The 18,433-nt window shown below is 47.2% G+C and overlaps 1 protein-coding gene across 1 annotated transcript; it reads right to left on the bottom strand.

Moving 5' to 3' along the window:
* Positions 1-1,614: 1,614 nt before the first annotated feature.
* Igsf22 (immunoglobulin superfamily member 22) lies at positions 1,615-18,002 on the bottom strand. The gene is given in 26 exon segments (XM_076926531.1): positions 1,615-2,012; positions 2,927-3,024; positions 3,026-3,205; positions 3,988-4,195; positions 4,198-4,224; positions 4,432-4,525; positions 5,048-5,151; positions 5,154-5,182; positions 5,397-5,463; positions 6,001-6,112; positions 6,277-6,363; positions 6,366-6,464; positions 7,158-7,251; positions 8,381-8,465; positions 8,468-8,616; positions 8,618-8,706; positions 10,021-10,198; positions 10,200-10,242; positions 11,152-11,270; positions 12,928-12,976; positions 12,979-13,026; positions 13,620-13,780; positions 14,261-14,357; positions 15,465-15,517; positions 15,519-15,591; positions 17,894-18,002. Coding segments are annotated over 26 exon segments (2,850 nt in total).
* Between the last annotated feature and the right edge of the window lie 431 nt (positions 18,003-18,433).

Here is an 18,433-nt window from a genome sequence, read left to right on the forward strand (position 1 = left end):
TTTAGAGCCAGTAAGTTGGGTGAGCGACTCCTTCCTGCTTCCATTTGGAGGCCGGCTAGATGCTAAGGGAGCAAGGGTCCGATCCATTTCAACTCTAGAATTCTGACCACAGATCTACATGGTGTGAAGAAATGAGAGGAGCAGGATGAGGAAAGGGAGGAAGTCAGCCAACTGTGTTCTATGCTCTGAGGGGGCGGTGAGGGTTGAGAGTAGTTGTGAAGAGGGAAGGGAAGCCCCAGGGTGACTTCCTGTGGGTGGGTTTGGAGTCGGTCCACTCTGTATGTGTTCATCCCCATGGTTCCTGCTCCACCCGCTCTCAGGAGCAGCGAGGGTAAGCTCAGGGAGTCTCTTGTTCTGTACAGCCACTGCACACATATAGTGACAGGTACTGGAAGGCAGACTGAGAAGCCCCCATCATCGGATGCTGATGTCTCTGCGCTGGAGCTGGTGTGAGATGCTCTGCTTTCTGAACATTCTCAGTAACTGATGCTAGACTTGACTTGCTAGACTAGACTTGGCGTTGAAAGATCAAAGATATTTATTAGTGCTCCTGAGAGATCTGAAATTGCTGGACTTAGTGTCACTACATAGAAATTGGTCCCTATGTCTCTCAAGCTGGATTAGCTATGGGATTAAAAGCTGCCATCCGGTCACACTTGGTATTTTCCAGGGATTGTGTTAGACACTTCCTCATAACCCAATAGGTGAGGAAACAGGCTGGCCAGGCAACAGTGGCATCTTGTCCCTAATCCATGTCCCTAAAACTAGAGTGATTCAGGGAATCTTTGGGTGTGGAATGAGAGCTGTTTCCCCACCCCCACCCTGCCCATCTCCTCCTGGCTTAGTTCTGTACACAGTTCACCAGTCATTCTGGAAGCCTTATCTTCTTAGTGTTATATACTTAGTTGAGCACTTGGGAGACAGAGCAATGGTATACCCCCAGGTCCCAAGGAGAGACATCACTCTAACTGGCTAAACAAAGATCTGTAACTATGGAGACCACAACCATGGAGGCACACCACCACAGAGAGTGTAAGGGAGTGAGAGAGCAAGAAGCTGATAGGGAACAGGATGCTGGGATTTGAACATGAGGATTGGAAGAAGGTTGGAGGAATTTCAACAACCAAGCATGGCAGGTTAGCTTTACATTTGGAGGGGTCACACTGCTAGTCCTGTAGCTATGAAGGACGTTGGCTAGGTGAGGAATCAAGTATCTCCTCAAGTGTGCACATCACAAGCAAAAGCATGGCAGGCCTGTGTGAGAGGAGTGGTCCCCTTCACAGTCTTCCTGGCGTTTGAGCCTCTCACCTGCCTGTACCTTAGACCAACACTTCTCACCATTGATACATACCAAAAATCACTTGAGAAGATTGGTAAACGGTACAGATTTTGTGCAGAACCCTGCTGGATAAATTGTGATGGGTCAATCTGGTTTAAATCCGATGGCCAGTATCTTTTTTAAAAGTTGAGTCTCAGCCCATCAATGGTTGCTGTCACAGTTTAGCAAGGGGTCATGAACTCCCATATCTGCAGGTACCTGGAGCATTATATGTGCCATTGATAAGATGGGAGAATATTTGTACCACTTGATGGCAGATTAAATAAAAAACAGTGTTAGCTCCTGCCCTTTGACAGGATGGATGACAGCATGGAGCTTCTATGGTTCTTGCCTAGTTCATTCTTTAGCAACACGCAATACTCACTGCGTGAGTATCCTTTAGTGCATAGGTGGGGCATGACTGGTTTACACATGCTGCCGGCGAAGTTGTGCCAGAACTTTGAATCAACAGTGATGTTGACATCACCCTTGTGGATAGCGCAGCGCCGTGAGCCGTGGAAGGTGCCAGTCATGGTGTAGTGCTGGCCACAGACCACAGCGAGTGGCTTGAGTAGGGTCAAAAAGTGGGATGCATGGTGCCAGTCCTGATGATAGAACTTCAGCTTGGTGCTCAGGTTCTCAGTGCATAGGAGGCGGTGGCGGTGGGGGGGGGGGCACCATGAGCCTCCTTCATCTTAGAGCTCAGAAGATACCCTGGGGCTGTTTCAATGGATTCTAGAAGACCTGGGTTGTATTCTCAGGTGCTAGCAATTATGGGATGCTCAACTGTGTACTCTTTACTCTTTTTTCCCTTCCTCCCTCCTTCCTTCCCTCTATCTCTTCCTTCTTCCCTCTCTCTCTCTCCTCTTCCTCCCTCCTTCCCTTCCTCCTTTTATTGAGTTTCACTATACAGCCTTGGCTGGCCTTACCTTACTGTGTAGACCAGGCTGGCCTCAAACTCACAGAAAAACTACCTGCATGTGTCTCCCAAGTGCTGGAACTAAAGTTGTATGCCCCATGTACACAGTTCTTAAGAATTCTTGCACACTCACAGTGCCCACAGCTACTCTGGGGTTTGACTAGTTGAAGCAGGCTCGCAGGTTTTTATGTTTTCCTACGCTAAGGGAGTCTAGCTCCCTTCCCTGTACCTACTTCTTGGATTCTGGTATTCTCAGCTCTCTAACCTAGCCTAGAACTCTTCCTCCACACTTTCCCTATGCCAACTCAGCTCTTAAGGTCTCCTCTTTGCCCTGTTTAGCCCTCATTTCTAGCTTCCTGATGTTATCTCTATCTTTTCAGACTGGACTGCTGTTTCTCAGAGTCCCAGCCCTCATGCCTACCGGCCCCTCTCTTTATAGCAGGCTTCAAATTGGCTCTTTAATTGTCCTCCCTCTCACTATTATCTGGGCCCCCAAGGGTACCTTTTCACTTCTGTATCCGTCTGTCACTCAAAGCATCTCTGAGGAGTTTCTCAAGGGAAACTCACAAATGATAGCCCATCTCTCGGTTCTTTGATCTTAACTCTTGGGTACCCTTTGGTGACCCTGTGCCCTTGTCACCATCAGGGATTCCTCCTGAAACAACCCAGCCCTCCAGTCCTGTATTCACTCTGGTCCTTATTGGCAAGCCAGGTATCTGTGGAGGACAGTGGGTCGCTGTCACTCATCTCATTTTGAGCCACCACTCTGAAGAAGCATTTCCTGCTGTGCCACCATGTACTGGTTTCTGAGGGCACACACAGTTGCAGTGAACCAGGTGGGGGCTACTTTCATCCCTCTTCAGGTGACATACTGGGCATCACCATCTTCCTGGAGCTCAGGATTATGGTTCTACGTCAGAGTCACAGTGTTGGGGGCCTCTTCAAACAGCTGTAGGTTTGCAGGAGGTCTGGAAATCTGGAAGAACTGGAGGTTTGTTGGCTACCCTGGGGACAGAGTTGAGCCTTTACTGTGGCCACCTGCTAGCCTGTTGGAAGATGGAATGCCACATTTTCCTTCTGTGAGTGGTAGGCAGCGATGTTCTGGAGTCAGAAAAGCCTGTTTGTGAAGTGTTACTTTGCTATTTAATAGCTTGTGACCTTTGGCAAGTTTATGATACCCATTGCCTCATTTGAAGGAGTAACAGTGGCTGCTCATTTTACAGGGTTAAGGAGTAAGGTGACCACCATGTAGTTAATATTCAATAAAGGTTCACCCATTTTTGTTCTTGGGGCTGTTCAGAATTTTATTGAAAGCTTCCAGTCCTCTATTAAGAGTTCACTCTAATTTTTAGTAGATTGCTCTCCACTGGCACCTCCTGCCCCTCACCCCATCTCCACCCCTCTCCCTGCAGATTTTACTCTGTCTATGCTTCATTTATCTCATCAGATATGAGCAACCACAGAATCTAAAACAAGGGTCAATGTCTCCAGGGCTTTAGGACTCTGAGATAAGAGGGTACAAAATGCCTCTCTACAGTCAAAGGCTGATAAAGCCTCCCTTTGTGGTGTCAAAGTAGGCTTCACTGTCTGCTCACCCATAAAGGTTGTGCCTTGGGTTGCTTAAGTAGTGGTGGGGAGCTACATAGAGCTTAGAAGGATGGCTGCAAATGGCCTCTGCCACCCTCTGTACCTGCCACAAGCATGGAAAGTATGCAAGGATTACCCCCACAACCCACCTCTGTCCACATACAAGTAGTAGTAGCAGTACCACATACCCTCAGGCCTCTTCCTGTATCTGCTACTAGCATGTAGCAGGCATAGTGTGTTTCCAAACACATTCTGAAGCAAGATCTGATATTGTCCATAGTCAGAACTTTTGGTGTTGCTAATGAGGAATTGGGGATAATTTTTGCCCTTGGTGATGGTTTTTTAGCCCTTGATGCTGCTGCTGTCTTTCTCCAGGTCACAGTGGGCGGTGGTGAGCCCGGGTAATAACAGGAGGCAGAACACTCAGTCACTGGAAAGTATTTGGAAGAAGGCTCTTCTGGTTATCAAAGATTCTCCTTCTAGGCTCCAGGGACAGGGATCTAGTGACTGGCAGATTTAGTCGGAGACAACAGGACCATAATGTCTACAGCACCCAGTTCGGTTGCACAGGGGCAAGTATGGGTGGCAGAATAGGGTGACAACTCAGAGAAGACTGTGTGCATACAGAGGGCTGTCCCAGTATGAACACTGAACCACTGTGTGGCTCTAGCCAGGTGCTGAGGCCACACTGGGGGCTCCTGCTGTGGAAGACACACAGGTAAGGAAGGGCCTGGAACCCCTTCAGTTTTAAGCCTCCTCTCCAGTGCCTTTCCCAACCTCTTTCATGGTCGAGGTACAGGGCATACCAAGATGTCTGACTGCTCCAGAACACTGGGAAGCACTTACTTTTTCATCTGTGTCTCCCAGCAGGTAAGATCTGGGCAGGCAGGTCCTGTGTCTTATTTGTTTCAATGTTCCTTCCACCTCCATTGACACACAGAACTACTACTTTGGAACTGTGTTGGTTTTGCATTTTTTCAAGCAAGGGAATACCAGAGATTACCCTTGACTTTGTCCAGACATAAGGAATATTATGAGTTGTTCTTAATCAGAACATCACCCTATTTTTCTCTGTGGGATGAAACCTCAGGGGGCCCTGAACCTATAGCTCTGTGTCCTCACCTGGTGGTGGCAGGGTACGGACCTTTATCTAGCTCCACAGTTCTCCAACTCCAGCCTCACTGACAATTATAAAAGAAGTTTTTCAGCATCTCAGTGAGGACCCCTGCCAGGTAGCAGGTACCCAAGATGGCATCTTTCATTTGCTTGGTACTCTTCTTGGTGCTTTCATCTCCCATCTTAAGGATGTAGCTGGATGCTGGGTCCCTTCTGCAGGCTCACACCAGCCAAGGGAGATGCTTGAGTAAGAAAAGTGGTTCTCAACTTTTCCGATGCTGCGACCCTTTAATACATGTTATAGTGACCCCCTAACCATAAGACTGTTTTTGTTGCCACTTCATAACTACAATTTTGCTACTGTTATGAATCATAATGTAAATACCTGTGTTTTCTGATGGTCTTAGGCAACCCTTCTGAAAGGGTCATTCAACCCCCAAAGGAGTTGTGATCCACAGGTTAAGAACCACTGAGTTAGAGGAATCAGACATGTTTAGGCCCTGTGCCAGGCCTGGAGGTTCTAGGGTATCAAAGGCAACCAGTTGGTCCCCAAATTCATCCATCCCAACTCCAGGTCTAGTTCCTACACTCAGTATGCCCGAATCTTAATTTTCATCACTTCTACAACAGATCCCACAGTGAATATAGTAACTTGATTACTCAACAATGTTCCAGTGTAGTTATTTTACCAACTGGGTAGTTTCAGTCTCCTCAAAATTCAACACACCCAACACATTCAACTCATCTACATTCAAAACCCAGATTCAATCCACTTAACAGGCCATATTCCCACCTCAGGTCTGGCCTAAGCATCCGGCATCCTCACTCAACCCCAACGTGCCCACTCACTCAGCTAACGGGAGATAGCAGAGCTGGATAAACACTCTGCCCACCCCGCCTTCTCACTGTCCCAGATGCTCAGTCTTGTTGGCTTTCTCTTGAGTGTGAGCCCCACTCCTCTATGAGGCTGCCAGTTGCCTAAGGTGCAGGCTTTTCTGGTGAAGACATTCTCTCTTAAGGGACTGATTCTACTAAAGTGTTGGTCCTGGCCGCATATGATCAGGACCCTTGACTGCCACCAAACTGCTTGGCATGCTGGGATGTCCTAGAGTGGCCTTATATACAGCTATAACTCAGTATTTATAGTCTCTGTGCTGTCTCCACAGTATACTCTGTGCTTGAGGTGGAGAGATGAGAGGTCACGAGGCCCAAGATACCTATGAGATAACAGATCAAAGAGTGGGAGACCACAGAAGAGGAGATAATGGGATATTGTAACCCCCAAAGAAGCTTGAGGAGGAAGTGTGCCCACTCAGCAAGACTTCCTCTGTCCTACCTCCTCTGGGCCCAGAACTTCTGTCCCTAGTACCTCTCCCTTAATGGGGTCCTTGTTGATTGGTAACCACAGATTATTTCCTTTTTTTCCCTTCACTTGACAGAGTAGTCAAGCACTGGCCCATCCTGGGCATGGACATTCTACATCATAGTCACCAATTCTCTGGTTACATCAGCTGCCAGTGGATTCTATGAGTAACAGAGAGGGAAAAATCTTGGAAGGGATGGATTGTGAAACTAAATATATATATTTAGTTTCACAATCCATACTGATTTCTGCACCTGTTTAAAACATCTTAAACAAATGATTGTTAACTCTGGTCAAACATTAAATGGGAAATATGTGGAATCCCACCATCAACAAATTAGTAGTCTCTGGGTCCTAATCCACAATACCCTAAATGAGTTCTCCTGGGGTAGAGGGCAGGCATGGATGTTCACTAATATGTGGATGGTTTTACTGTGTAAGATGCAGGCAATACAAGTCCTCTAGCTCCTGAAACGGTGCCACAGTTCTCAGCCTTGGCACACTGACACCTGGAAATCAGCTGGGAGGGGTGCAGCTAGTAATTAATTAGCAGTGGTAATTAAAATACCGACACTACCAAAGGGTTTCTTTGGGAAAAAAAATGAAAGTGGTCTGAAGCTTATCTCTAAGTTAGTGTCGTGTGCCCTCAGCTTCCAAAATGATCTCTGGAATGAAGAAAGAAACGGGGTTGATTCTTATAATGATCTTTGCTCTCCAGCTGCAATCAGCATGTCCTACAGGGTGGTTAGTGAATGGGCCTGTGGTATACCCCAAAGCTCAGCATACCTCAGTGTCCAAAGGGCCCCATCCCGACTCATAGGTGTGCCTCTTAACACTAGGCAGTATCTCTCAACTATGGGATTATGAGGAAAGGCTTCCTCAGTCTCAGGTGGGTCACTACCACCCTCTGAACTGACCACCACAATACAGTGCGTGTAAGCTTTCCCTCTTGTGCCTTGGTGGTGAGGTTGGACTTTGTCATCCATCTCCGATGTCTAATCTAGGACTTCTTGCCAACAGCCCTTCATCCTGCTGTGACCAGTTTCACAGGTGGGCCTTCTGTTTCATTTACACAGTTACCCAAGAGCCCCAGGAATTGCACTCAGCCTTGGGAGGCTTCAGATGGTCTCTAGACAGACAACAGCTTCACAAATGGGGCTTTGAGGCAAAGGGTCAGAAGGGCTTCTCACTGACCAGAGGTCTGGCTAGTCTAGGGCATCACAGGGGTCTGAGTTTTCCGGAACCCTCACTTGCTTTGTGCCCAGCACTCCTAAGATGTGCTCAGAGAGTTTGATCCTTGCCTCTCTGAGCCTCCTGCCTACCTAGAAATGGCTGCTCTGCAGCCCCTGACAAACCACGTTTAGCTGCTACTCATACCATAAGCCCATCCCAGGTAAGTTCTATCCCTTTTTGGAGGTTCCAGAATACCTGTGCTTTCTAGTGTTACCGTCAACCTTGGGTTACAGCTACTTATCTGTCTACTAGTTCTACCCTCTTAGGTGTTCTACATCTATGTGTCCTCAATACCAAGGACACAGGGGTGGTAAAAGAAATTTCAAACCTTCCCAGGCCCCAGTTTGTGGCAAGATGGTGTGTGTGTGTGCGTGCGTGCGTGCGTGCGTGCGTGCGTGTGTGTATGTGCACATGCGTGTCTGTGTGTGTTTGATGGATGTTGAAGGTCACAAGGCCGGTTCTTTATCATGTTCAAACCAACTACCCCAACTCCAACTTCCCAGTCTCACTTCATCCCTACCCTTCGGCCTCCTACTGCATCCCATTTTACTTCCCACCTCAGTGCTCTTTGCAACCAGCCTCACCTCTGCATCTCAGTCCCACCTCTCTTTCACCTCATCTCCTTACCTCCACTCGCATCCTCACTGTTTAGCAACACTCAAGTGACTACTGCAAGATGTGTTGGGTACTGTGCGCTTGGCTATGCATTTGAAAGGCATTAGAAGTAGATGCTAGGGTAAACTCTCTACTCTGCTCCTGGTGGGAAACAGGCTTAGAGAGATCTCTTGACCAAGGCCACTTAAGAGATTAGGTTAATTGGCTTCTGGTTGTAGAGCCAACAAACAGTCTAATGAGGGTATGCTGGGGTAAAACAGTTTGGTCAGTTTGGGTCAGCAGAGAGAATGCAGTGTTCTCTTCTACAGTGAGGGTGCAGTACTGCAGTATTCAGTGGGGTCCCCATCCTCCACGGCCACTGTGGTGTATTCCCCACCATCTCTGCTCTGTGCATCATTAATGGCACACGCGGTTTGCTTGCCTTTGTGGCTCACACTGTACTTGAGGCTATGTGACAGTAGTCTCATCTTTCTCTGAGGGTAGTGACACACTCTTAGACATCAGCTCACATTCAAGTTGTGAGTGGATCTTCTCCTTTGCACATGCATTTCGAAACTGCTTATAGATTTCAAGGGAAGGCCCATAGACAGACTGATTTTTTAGCATCCTCCCAAATCACCACACACTTCCCTACAGTTCTGTAGGTTCCTTCCTCTTTTTCTGACCCTAGGCATCACAAGAACTCGAGGTACTAGTATATTTGTGTGCAGTATGTGACCCGTGGGAGTGCATGGCAGAGAGAGTGTTGGCTTTACACAACTCATTCACCCATCTAGTCTGTTTGCTAATACGTGAATGTGGACAACAACTTTTATACTTTTATAGTCAGAAGCCCTAATGCCCTCCCTGCCTTGTCTCTCTGATGTCTGGGCTTTTGTTCAGGCTGTTACTTTGGGTGGGGATACTGTTTCCTTCTCTGAAAGCTGAACTGCCTTTTGTTCTTCTGGATAATCTTGGGGCTTTGTGACAGTGTCTTCCTTTGGCTCTCCACAGCCTCTAGGCCTACCTCCATCACAGCATGATGAATTCGTAGGGCAGATTGCAGGTGTGGTTCACATGTGTGGCATCTCACCATCACACACATACGCAACAACTACTTATGTGGGAACACGTCAAATTGACGGAATACGTGACGTGGGAACTGTGAAGCTGTTATCTAGCTATTTCCTGAACTGACACATCCCCTCCGGGAGGGAATGGAGGCTCATAAGACACCGGAAGCTAAGAAAACTTGCAACTCTCAGGAAACAGAGGTTTGCAAGGCCCCTCCCCACAGCCATGTTAGCAGTAAACCATAGATAGGCAGAGGAGACTGAACACTGAGCAGGGAGCTCCAGCGAGGAAGATTTTGTGAGTTGTCACCCACTCTGAGGTAGGGCTTTGGGGATGCCGTTGCTTTCAAGACATCCATACTCCTGCAACTCCCAACTCATGCAAGTGAAAGTAACTCCAATGAACTCATTGGTCCACCAGGCTAGACTTGGTGGAATAGTCTTTGGGCTGTTGTTGGTGCAATCTGACAGTCTTGGGGAGAACAGATGTGGATTCACATCTCCACAGGGAAAGTCTCACAGCTAAGAGCTAGGAAGTTTTCAGTCCATGATTACTCAGCTGATAATATGACCCCAGTGTGTGTTGACTCTGGCTTAGTAACTATTATAAGGCTCATTTTACTTTCACATCTGCCTCATCCACTAGAAGAGCCTTCTCTTTTCAGTACCCATCACAGAGTCTTGTCAAGAGCAGATGGATGGATGGGTGGATGGATGGATGGATGGATGGATATATGGGGACTGCCACGACAGGAATTCCATCTGTCTAGCTCTCACTGAACCACTTGCAATGGACAGTGAGATGACCCTTCTGTACCAGGTTCCTGCCTGGGAAGAAAACCCACATGCTGCTGAGTCTGGCATCTTCGATCTTAACTATGTGAGTCAGACTGTCCTTAGACAGTCTGAGATCCCTCTTCAGCTCCTTCCTGTTGAACTTTCACACAGAGTCATTCTCTTCCTTGGAGGAGTGGATCTCAAACACAGCTGTCTGCCATGGTCATCGCCACCAGTTTCACTTCTTCCATGAACTTCGAGGCTCATCTGAAGCAGGGAGCAGGGCGATGGAGTTCGGGGGTCATTGACCTTCTGTGGCCTACAGCTGGGGAAGCACGCTTCCTTTTGTTCTATTTGCTAGTCACCATCTGCTCTGGAGTCCCATCTTATGATATTTACATAGTCTCCCCTCCAGTAATATTAACATCAGTTAAAAAACATTTATGTAGTATTAGAGATCTGATAGGCATTATTATAGCTAATATTTAATCTAATTCTCATAGGTATGTTCTGTGATGATTCTCCATTTTCCAGACAGAGAAACTAGGACAAAGAAGTTAAAGTAAGTTGCTCTAAATCACACATCCATAAGTAGCAGAAGCTGGGACTTGAACCCCAGTAGTTTAGCTTCAGAGTCTGTCTTCTTAACCACTATGCTACACTGTCCCATGACATTATTTCATAGTCTCTAAAGAATATCTATACCGTATAGCTCATGTTTCCTTTTTGTACTAGCTCCAATCCCCATGTAACCCTTTCACACTTTGATCACAGTCCTTTCTTTAATATAGCCATAGACCCCCTCAAGGCCATTTTCTTGCCCTGAATCCGGACAGACCTTTTGGGCCTTGATGCCTACCTTCATATCCAGCATGCCAAACTATGCATTTATCTTAGTTAATTTTCTATTGCTTATAAAAGAAAGTTCTTACAGCTTCACAGGGTTAGTGACCGTAAGTATCATGGCAGGGAGCATGGCATCAGGCTGTCAGGTATGACATGGGTGCAGTAGCTGAGACCTCACATCTTGAGACATAATTACAAGGCAGAGAGAACCTACTGGTAATAGCATAGGCCTTTGAAACCTTTATTTCCAGGGTTACACCTCCAATAAGACCACACCTCCTAATCCTTCCCAAACAGTTCTACCAAGTATATGAGCCTAGGAGACCATTCTCATTCTCAACTGCCATGATGTTTATCCACTTATCTCCCATAGTCAGGCCTTAGGTATCGGCATTGGTCATGTTTATGTTAGTAATAACCAGCATATACTTGGTTCCCACCTACCTCATGAGGTGACTGTATCTGTAGGCTACTTACTTATCAGAGAGTCCAGATATTGTATTAATTTTAGGATTAAGTGTTACCTCATTGAGTAATTTTAGCCTTGAGTTTGTACAGAACTAGAACATGGAAGAAATCTGGTAACCCTTCTGGTAAAATCTTTACCAGACCATCAGCTTTGTACCCACTGAGCCATCTCACCAGCCCTTACTTTATATTAAAAAATTATTTATGAACATTATATTACTAATAATATCAATCTTTATCATAGATAACTGTTGGGGATTGGTTCTAATGTTTTGATTTAATTGGGAATCTGCATGTCCAAATGCCGAAGGTCCTTGTCCCCAGTTAGTTTTTGATTGATCAATAAAGATGCCAGTGACCAATGGTGAGGCAAAAGGAGACGGGGTGGGACCTTTAGATTTGTGCGGGCTAGGAACTGGGAAAAAGGAGACAGAGAATCGCCATGACGGGTTGGGGCGGGGGGCTGGGGGGAAGGATAGGTTGTAGGAGCTGCAGGAGAAAAAGTCAACCAGCTATGTGAGAATTTGGGTGGGTGGCCATTGGCCACTTCCCCAGTTGGGTCTGGAGTAGCAGGGAAGATTTAGGAGTGCCCAGCCTTTGAGCTGGCCAAGACATTTTAAATTAACTGGAGTGTGTGTGTGTGTGTGTGTGTGTGTGTGTGTCTTCTATTCATGGTTCCAAAGAGTTCCTGGGTGGGTGGCTGGAAGCACTCGGCCCAAAGCTGTGTGGCCCAAACTCATGGCTACAGATAGCAAGTATCTTCTTCAGTTTGTTGTCACAATCATTAATAATATTACTCTATAATAAATCTTACATTCATAAATGATGGCCTATTCTTCTTCATTGCTATAAGGTAAGAATATTTTGTGTTTTATGATGATTTACATATCCTATTTGCATATCCAAGCCAGTGTTTACAGCATTTACAATGCTGAAGTGTTGACTTTCTATCAAACCCATGCACATCCATGTCTGGTCCATTCAGTGTGGTTGTGACATGAACTCTGTACTCAGAACGAGTCAGTCTGTGTTTTACTGGGTCCTGAAAGGCTCAGTGTGCTGCCTCTGAGAACAGGTGGGGAAGGCAATGAAGGGGTTTAGGAAGAGACATCTGAGATCCTTGTTCCCCAGAGCCAGCATGATTGACTCTGGAGGGTATATGCACATCTCTCTAAATATACCTAGAGCCTATAAATCTCTCTAGCTTCCTCATCCAGCCTGGTGAGACCCAGAGTTTTTGTCTTCCTGTAAGGCTTATAATCTGTATGAACCCGTTAGATGCTTCTTTCTAGGAGCAGAAGAAGTAATCTAATGGTTACTGGTTACTTCAGTAATTGGTTACTTCAGGGTTATTTAATTCAGGCGTTCTGTTCAAAGGTGGGTAGACAAAGGTATGGGAAGAAGAAAGTGACAATTTCAGATCAAAACAAAAATGGCAGAATGACTAGAAACAAAGCCTAGGAATCAGCCTCTTTCAACGGTATCAGAAGGTGTCCTCTTGATTGGCTACAAGAGAGTAGTACCTGGCTTATAGATTATGAGAGGGTCTGAAAAGACAGATGAGGCAGAAACCATGGTAGGGCCACGGTGGTCCCTGGCTAGGTGCTTTCCACCTTGACTTGTATCATTCAGGATGGGGTCCTTCAGCTCCATGATGCAGGTGAAGACATTGGTGGTGTCATCTTGGTTTCTACATCTTCTAGTGGCTTCAGAATTCTAATGACCTGAGAGACTGGTTGATCAAAATGCAAGGATCAGAGGCATTTGGATTCTGTCTAGTTGTGCCCAGAATCCTGGAGGAAACCCCTTAACAGGCTAAGCTCAATACCTCCTATCCTACTAAACGAATTGATTAACTGCAAGATGGAAGAGAACGAGGAGGATGATTAACTGGAAGGTTGTTGGGGATGAGGAGGGAACCACCATTCACAGAGTAGTCATTATGTGTCTGAGCCAGGAACATAGACTCTATAATTACATAGTCAGTGCTTAGCAAGACTTTGTTGACTGAGCAAATAAACAACAACAATAGAAAAATAAATGTGTGAGAGAAGTACAGTTTTTGCTGATGTAGAAACTGAAACCCAAGACAGTGGAAGTGGGATTTGAACCTAGGTCTGCATGCAACTTGGGACATGGAGTGCATAAAGGTAGGGAGATGCGAGGTTCTCTTGCTGCATTTATGGTACACAGATTGGTGTGTGTGTGTGTGTGTGTGTGTGTCTGTGTGTGTGTGTGTGTCTGTGTGTCTGTGTATGTATGTCTGCAGGGCAGGGGAGAAGCCTAGGCCTGATCCCCAGGTCCTGTTTCCTGTTGGGCACTGACCCCCCCTCTCTCCCCACTTTCTCTTTATCATTTTGAGCTTCTTGAGCAGCCCTCTCGAGTCAGGGAAACCATAGTCCATACAGACCTTTGCAAAGTCCTTATTGGGTACCTCGGCCCAAATCATTGGCATCTTTTTCATTTGTTGTCTCCTCCTCCTCCTCCTCCTCCTCCTCCTCCTCCTCCTCCTCCTCCTCCTCCTCCTCCTCCTCTTCTTTCCCCTTCCCCTTCTGTCTCCCCCTCCCCTTCCCTCCTCCCCCTCCCCCTCCTCCTCCTCCTCCTTCTCCTTCTTCTGGCAAACCCTAGGTTGTTAGAGGGGGACTAAGATTGTTACTCACTGTTTCCCTCTGTACTGACCTTGAGATAACCTTCTACTTTCTGTGGGCTTTGAACTCAGGGCTTTTGTGACAAAGCCTTTGAAATGCTTCAGCTGGATTGGGAGACTGCATCCTAGGCAGGGGACTTCCCCCCACCTCCCTTCTTTTTTAACAGCTTCTTGACCTAGTTTTTCATGACCTGAGGACAGAAAGAGGGCATGATCTGACAGATATCTAGTTCCCAGGAGAAAAATCCAAGAGGAAGAGGAGGAGGAGGAGAAGGAAGGGGAGGAGGAGGTGATGGTGATGGTGGTGGAGATGACAGGCCCAGCCTCTGTTACCAGCAAGGATGGTGTAATGGCATCTGTATGCTCATTGTTTATAATGTGCCTGTAGTTGTCTGAGTCACCTGAGGTCAGCCACTCTACGTGGATCAGAGTTACACCATTAGAGGGTGAGAGGTGGTGGCACAGGTTTTTTATTAGAAGGAAAAAGAAAAAAAGAAGGTTTTTTTTGGGGGAAGGTGTTGAGGTTATGTGTGAAAAACCGGGCAAGCCGTGTGGGCACAGGTGTGTAGAGGCTGAGTCTATAGCAGCAGCGGCAGTGGCTTCCACATCGCACTCCCCCTGTGAGCTCCTAAAGGGCATGGATCTCCTGAGTCGGACTTTACATTCCATTTTCCTGAAGTGAGATGAGTATTTCATCTAATGCAATTTATATGTTCATCTAGGCACTGGAGTGAGTAAGCTTGGTTTGCTTCTGGTTTGCATGGCGCTCACAGGCTTTCAGAGAGCTTGTTGAATGACAGGGTATATACAAGAGGTGACTCTGGGGAAGCTTGTGTGTGAAGAAGAAGATCCAAAGATGGGGCTGTGGGAAAAGAAACCGACTTCCGTTGGTGGAGGGAAGCAGAACTGTACCTTTTCAGTGGGGAGGGGGAAGAGGCCTTAGAAATTATAGCCTCTCCCAGTGACCCATCTCTCCCTTTCATCAGCCTCTGGAAGTCAAAAATTGCACCTGGGCAGCAATTCTCTGGAAGTGACCCAGAAGGTGGATACCTGAAGGATGATAAATCCTTGACAAGCCTTTCCTGGAGGGTCCAGGATCTCCAGCCCTTTCCCTATGACCAGTCCCTTACTCGTCCCTGTGTCCCTCAGCTTGGTGTCCCTCCATGCATTATGACCTCTCTTTGCTGTACTCACTGTGTAGCCACCCACTGAATCCTTGTTTTGACCAGCTACTCCTTTGCCTTTGTCTGTTGGACTCCACGCTTCTCTTCCATCTGGCTGTATCCCTGCCCTCTGGCTTTGCCCGTTATTGCCTTGCCCTGAAGATAATTTTGGGCCCCTCCTTGCTCTGGCAACACCTCAGCCCCCAAGGCCCCTCCCACCATGCAAGTGTCCCTTTCCCCACCACTGTTTTTGGGTTACCGTGGTGGCTCTCTGAGGCCTGCAGTCTGCCCTAGCAGGGGGTCAGCTGGGGTGCGTGATGGTTGGGAGGTGTCTAGGCCTCTACCTCCTTGGGGTCCAGCCTCATCTTAGCATGTGTTCCTTGTTGATTTTGTTATAGAAGATCTTAGCAGTTCCCCCATTTCCTCTTCCAGGATACGGTGGGCTTGGGGGTTTCCTGCACCAGGGTTCTGGATACTGCTTTATTTCCTATGGTGGACACGGGACATGTTTACTCCATAGCCTGTATATTGGAAGCACTGACACACTTTGCCTCCTCCTGGGGATCTGGGTCTAGCCTGGAGTATGGAGGGACACAATTCCCAGCTTGTGTATTGGGGGGCATTGGGGAAGGGGCTGGAGAAGAAAAAGGAATAGGGGAGTCACAGAGAGAGGCACACCCTCAGAGTTTCTCATGAATTCAAAGACACTTCTCTAGGCAGGGTGCTGGAACTCAGGGCCTCAAGTAGATAAGATAATGACACTGTGCTGTGTCCTTTCACAATATTCTGTGGGCCAAGAGAAAAATCAGGAAGCCTCCAGGTGGGGGAATTCAGGCAGGGATTGAGGACTCATGTTTGCCTGAGTGGGCAGAGCATGGAAAACAAGGGCAGTGACAGAGGACGGGAAGCCATCTGTGGCTGTGAGAAGCTTACATCAGAGATGATAGTCATCAAATTCTATCAAATTTCAGCCACTAGGGGGCACTAACACCGTTCCACCACTCAGTGGTCAAGGACTTTTATAGGGTCTCATACAGATATATAAAAGGAGACTTTTGAAGAGCTCTATATGCTTGCCTGCCTGCCTGTCTGTCTGTCTGCATCTGTCTGTCTGTCTCTTGGGTTTCTCTCCTGGAAGTTCTGGTCCACTTAATATAAGGTGCTTGGGCCTGCTCCTTCTTGGGAGGGCTGTAACTTAGCTGACTCTGTTCTAGATTTTCTCAGCCAGTCTGTGGGTTCAGTTATTAGTTTTCTTGGCAGTAGCGATACTTGGGTGAGAGACAGGGCACATTGCCAACCCTGAGAAGTTGTCTCTGGACTTCCATAATGGAAAGAGCATCATCTTACTTCCCAGGTCCTCTTCTTGTTTTGTTTTCTTGCAGTGCTGGGGAGTGAACCCAGGGCCTTGCATGCTCTAGGCCAGTGCTCTATCGCTGCGGTGTAAACTACAGAAGATCTTCACGGGTGATAAGTTATCAATGAATAACAATTGCCCAGTGTTATGAAGCCTTTCCCCTGTGTCACGAGCCATGTGGGGCACATATTAGAGGTGGTTTTTTTTTAATCCTCAGGGCAGCCCAGTGAAGTAGGTGCTTTTGCTATCTGTATTCCTATGAAGGATTGAGATAGAAAACATTTTGTTAAGACGCTCTCATGCCTTGATTTTAAATAGCAACCAGAGGTCTTAAACAGGCCATGGTGAGGCTGCACTTCGCCTGCAGATGTCTTTTATTTGACCTCCACAATGTGTAAACAAAAAGTAGCCATCCATGGAAAAGGAAGATGTCACATGTGAATTTCAATTGCTAGTTAGTGGGAGATGAACCGCAACTGTCTCCTTAGAAGGGAGTTCTCTCCAGTGTCCCCCACTCTTTTCCCCACATGCGTTTCCCCATATCCTGCCTGAACTCTGCTGGTCAGTCCTTTCAGCCCTGGCTGCACACCAGAATCCCCGAGGAGCTTAAAAACATTCCCGATTTAATGGTCTGGGGAGAGACTCGGGCATGGCTAGTTTTTCCAGCCCCACCCCTATGCTGAGATGGCTCTAGTTCACAGCTAGGGCTGAGAGTCATGAGAAGAAACGATTTTGCAATTTCTAGTTTAGATTGTAGACCCTGAGTCCTTACTTCAAGGTTCTTTCTTACTGGCCACAGTGATAATGGTGTTTATCTCATGACCTTGTACACAGAGGACTTAGACTCTGTTCTTCTGGGACCTTGAAGGTAGATGCAATGGCTATGAGGAAAGCTACTCACTACCCTGGCTCCCAGCCATCTTCTAACCACTTGCACCAGAGACACAGCTGGAACAGACTTGCCCTGAGACCTGTTCTCAGCTTTCCTTTGGCGTTCTCTCCTTCAAGTCCAGCCCCCAAGGATTAATATCACTTAGGGCTTTTGTTTATGCTCTTTCCTTGCCTCTGCTGGTGGCTGGATCTACCATTTCTTAAGTGGACCAGGATTAGCATTCCTCAATGTAGATAAAGTATCTCCCTTCCTGCAAGGGTGACATTCATGCAAGCCGTTTGCACCTGCCTCAGAAAGTCTTAAGCAACTGAAGAGTTTGTCAACCCTTCACACACATCTGTGGGATTCATGGTTTTCCTAGTCTGTTTCCACAGAGATTTGATCTGGACTGACCATCCAGATCCAGCCTTGGATCAGAACAGAGGAGGTTGCTGCTGGTATGGGGGCTCCTGAAGGACCAACTCCTGGCAAACACTCAGGCTACCCATGAGTGGGTATAAAGGAAGACCTCCCTCCTCATATTCCCTCACCCATTCCACTTGCCTCCCACGGTCTTGGTTGTCTGGGAGAAGGTCTCCATGTGGGTGGTGGAGCTGGAGAACTCCATGGACACATATTCCTATACCATCTGCTGGTGTTGAGTGGTCGTCATGGTGACAGCAGGTTTGGGCACTCACCTGTGTGGACCAGGGAGAGGTTGAGATCACTGAAGATAAGGGAGTAGAAGGGCTATTCAGAGGTGGTGTGTTTGTGTGTGTGTCCTTATGTGTGTGCGTACAGATGCACACATGCTCACACGTGTGCTGTGTCTGTGGACACAAGGGGAGATGGGAATGCATCGAGAAGAGCAGTCAGGCAATGAACTTCTGCTCTCTGGCCTCTTTTCTTTACTCTCCATTTCTGCTTCCCTGACTGGTTACAAGAACTAGTGAGCTTGTTCCACACCCAACAACACAAACAATCCCAGGTTCCTGGAGAGGGAGAATAAGGGACTTAAGCTTGCCCAACTGAGTAGGGCTCACAGGGGCTGGGGTACCTGTTAGAGGTACGTGAGTGAGGAAGGCAGTGCTGGGTGTTTCCTCA

The sequence above is a fragment of the Arvicanthis niloticus genome, chromosome 1 (assembly GCF_011762505.2).
Source record: "Arvicanthis niloticus isolate mArvNil1 chromosome 1, mArvNil1.pat.X, whole genome shotgun sequence".
NCBI lineage: Eukaryota > Metazoa > Chordata > Mammalia > Rodentia > Muridae > Arvicanthis > Arvicanthis niloticus.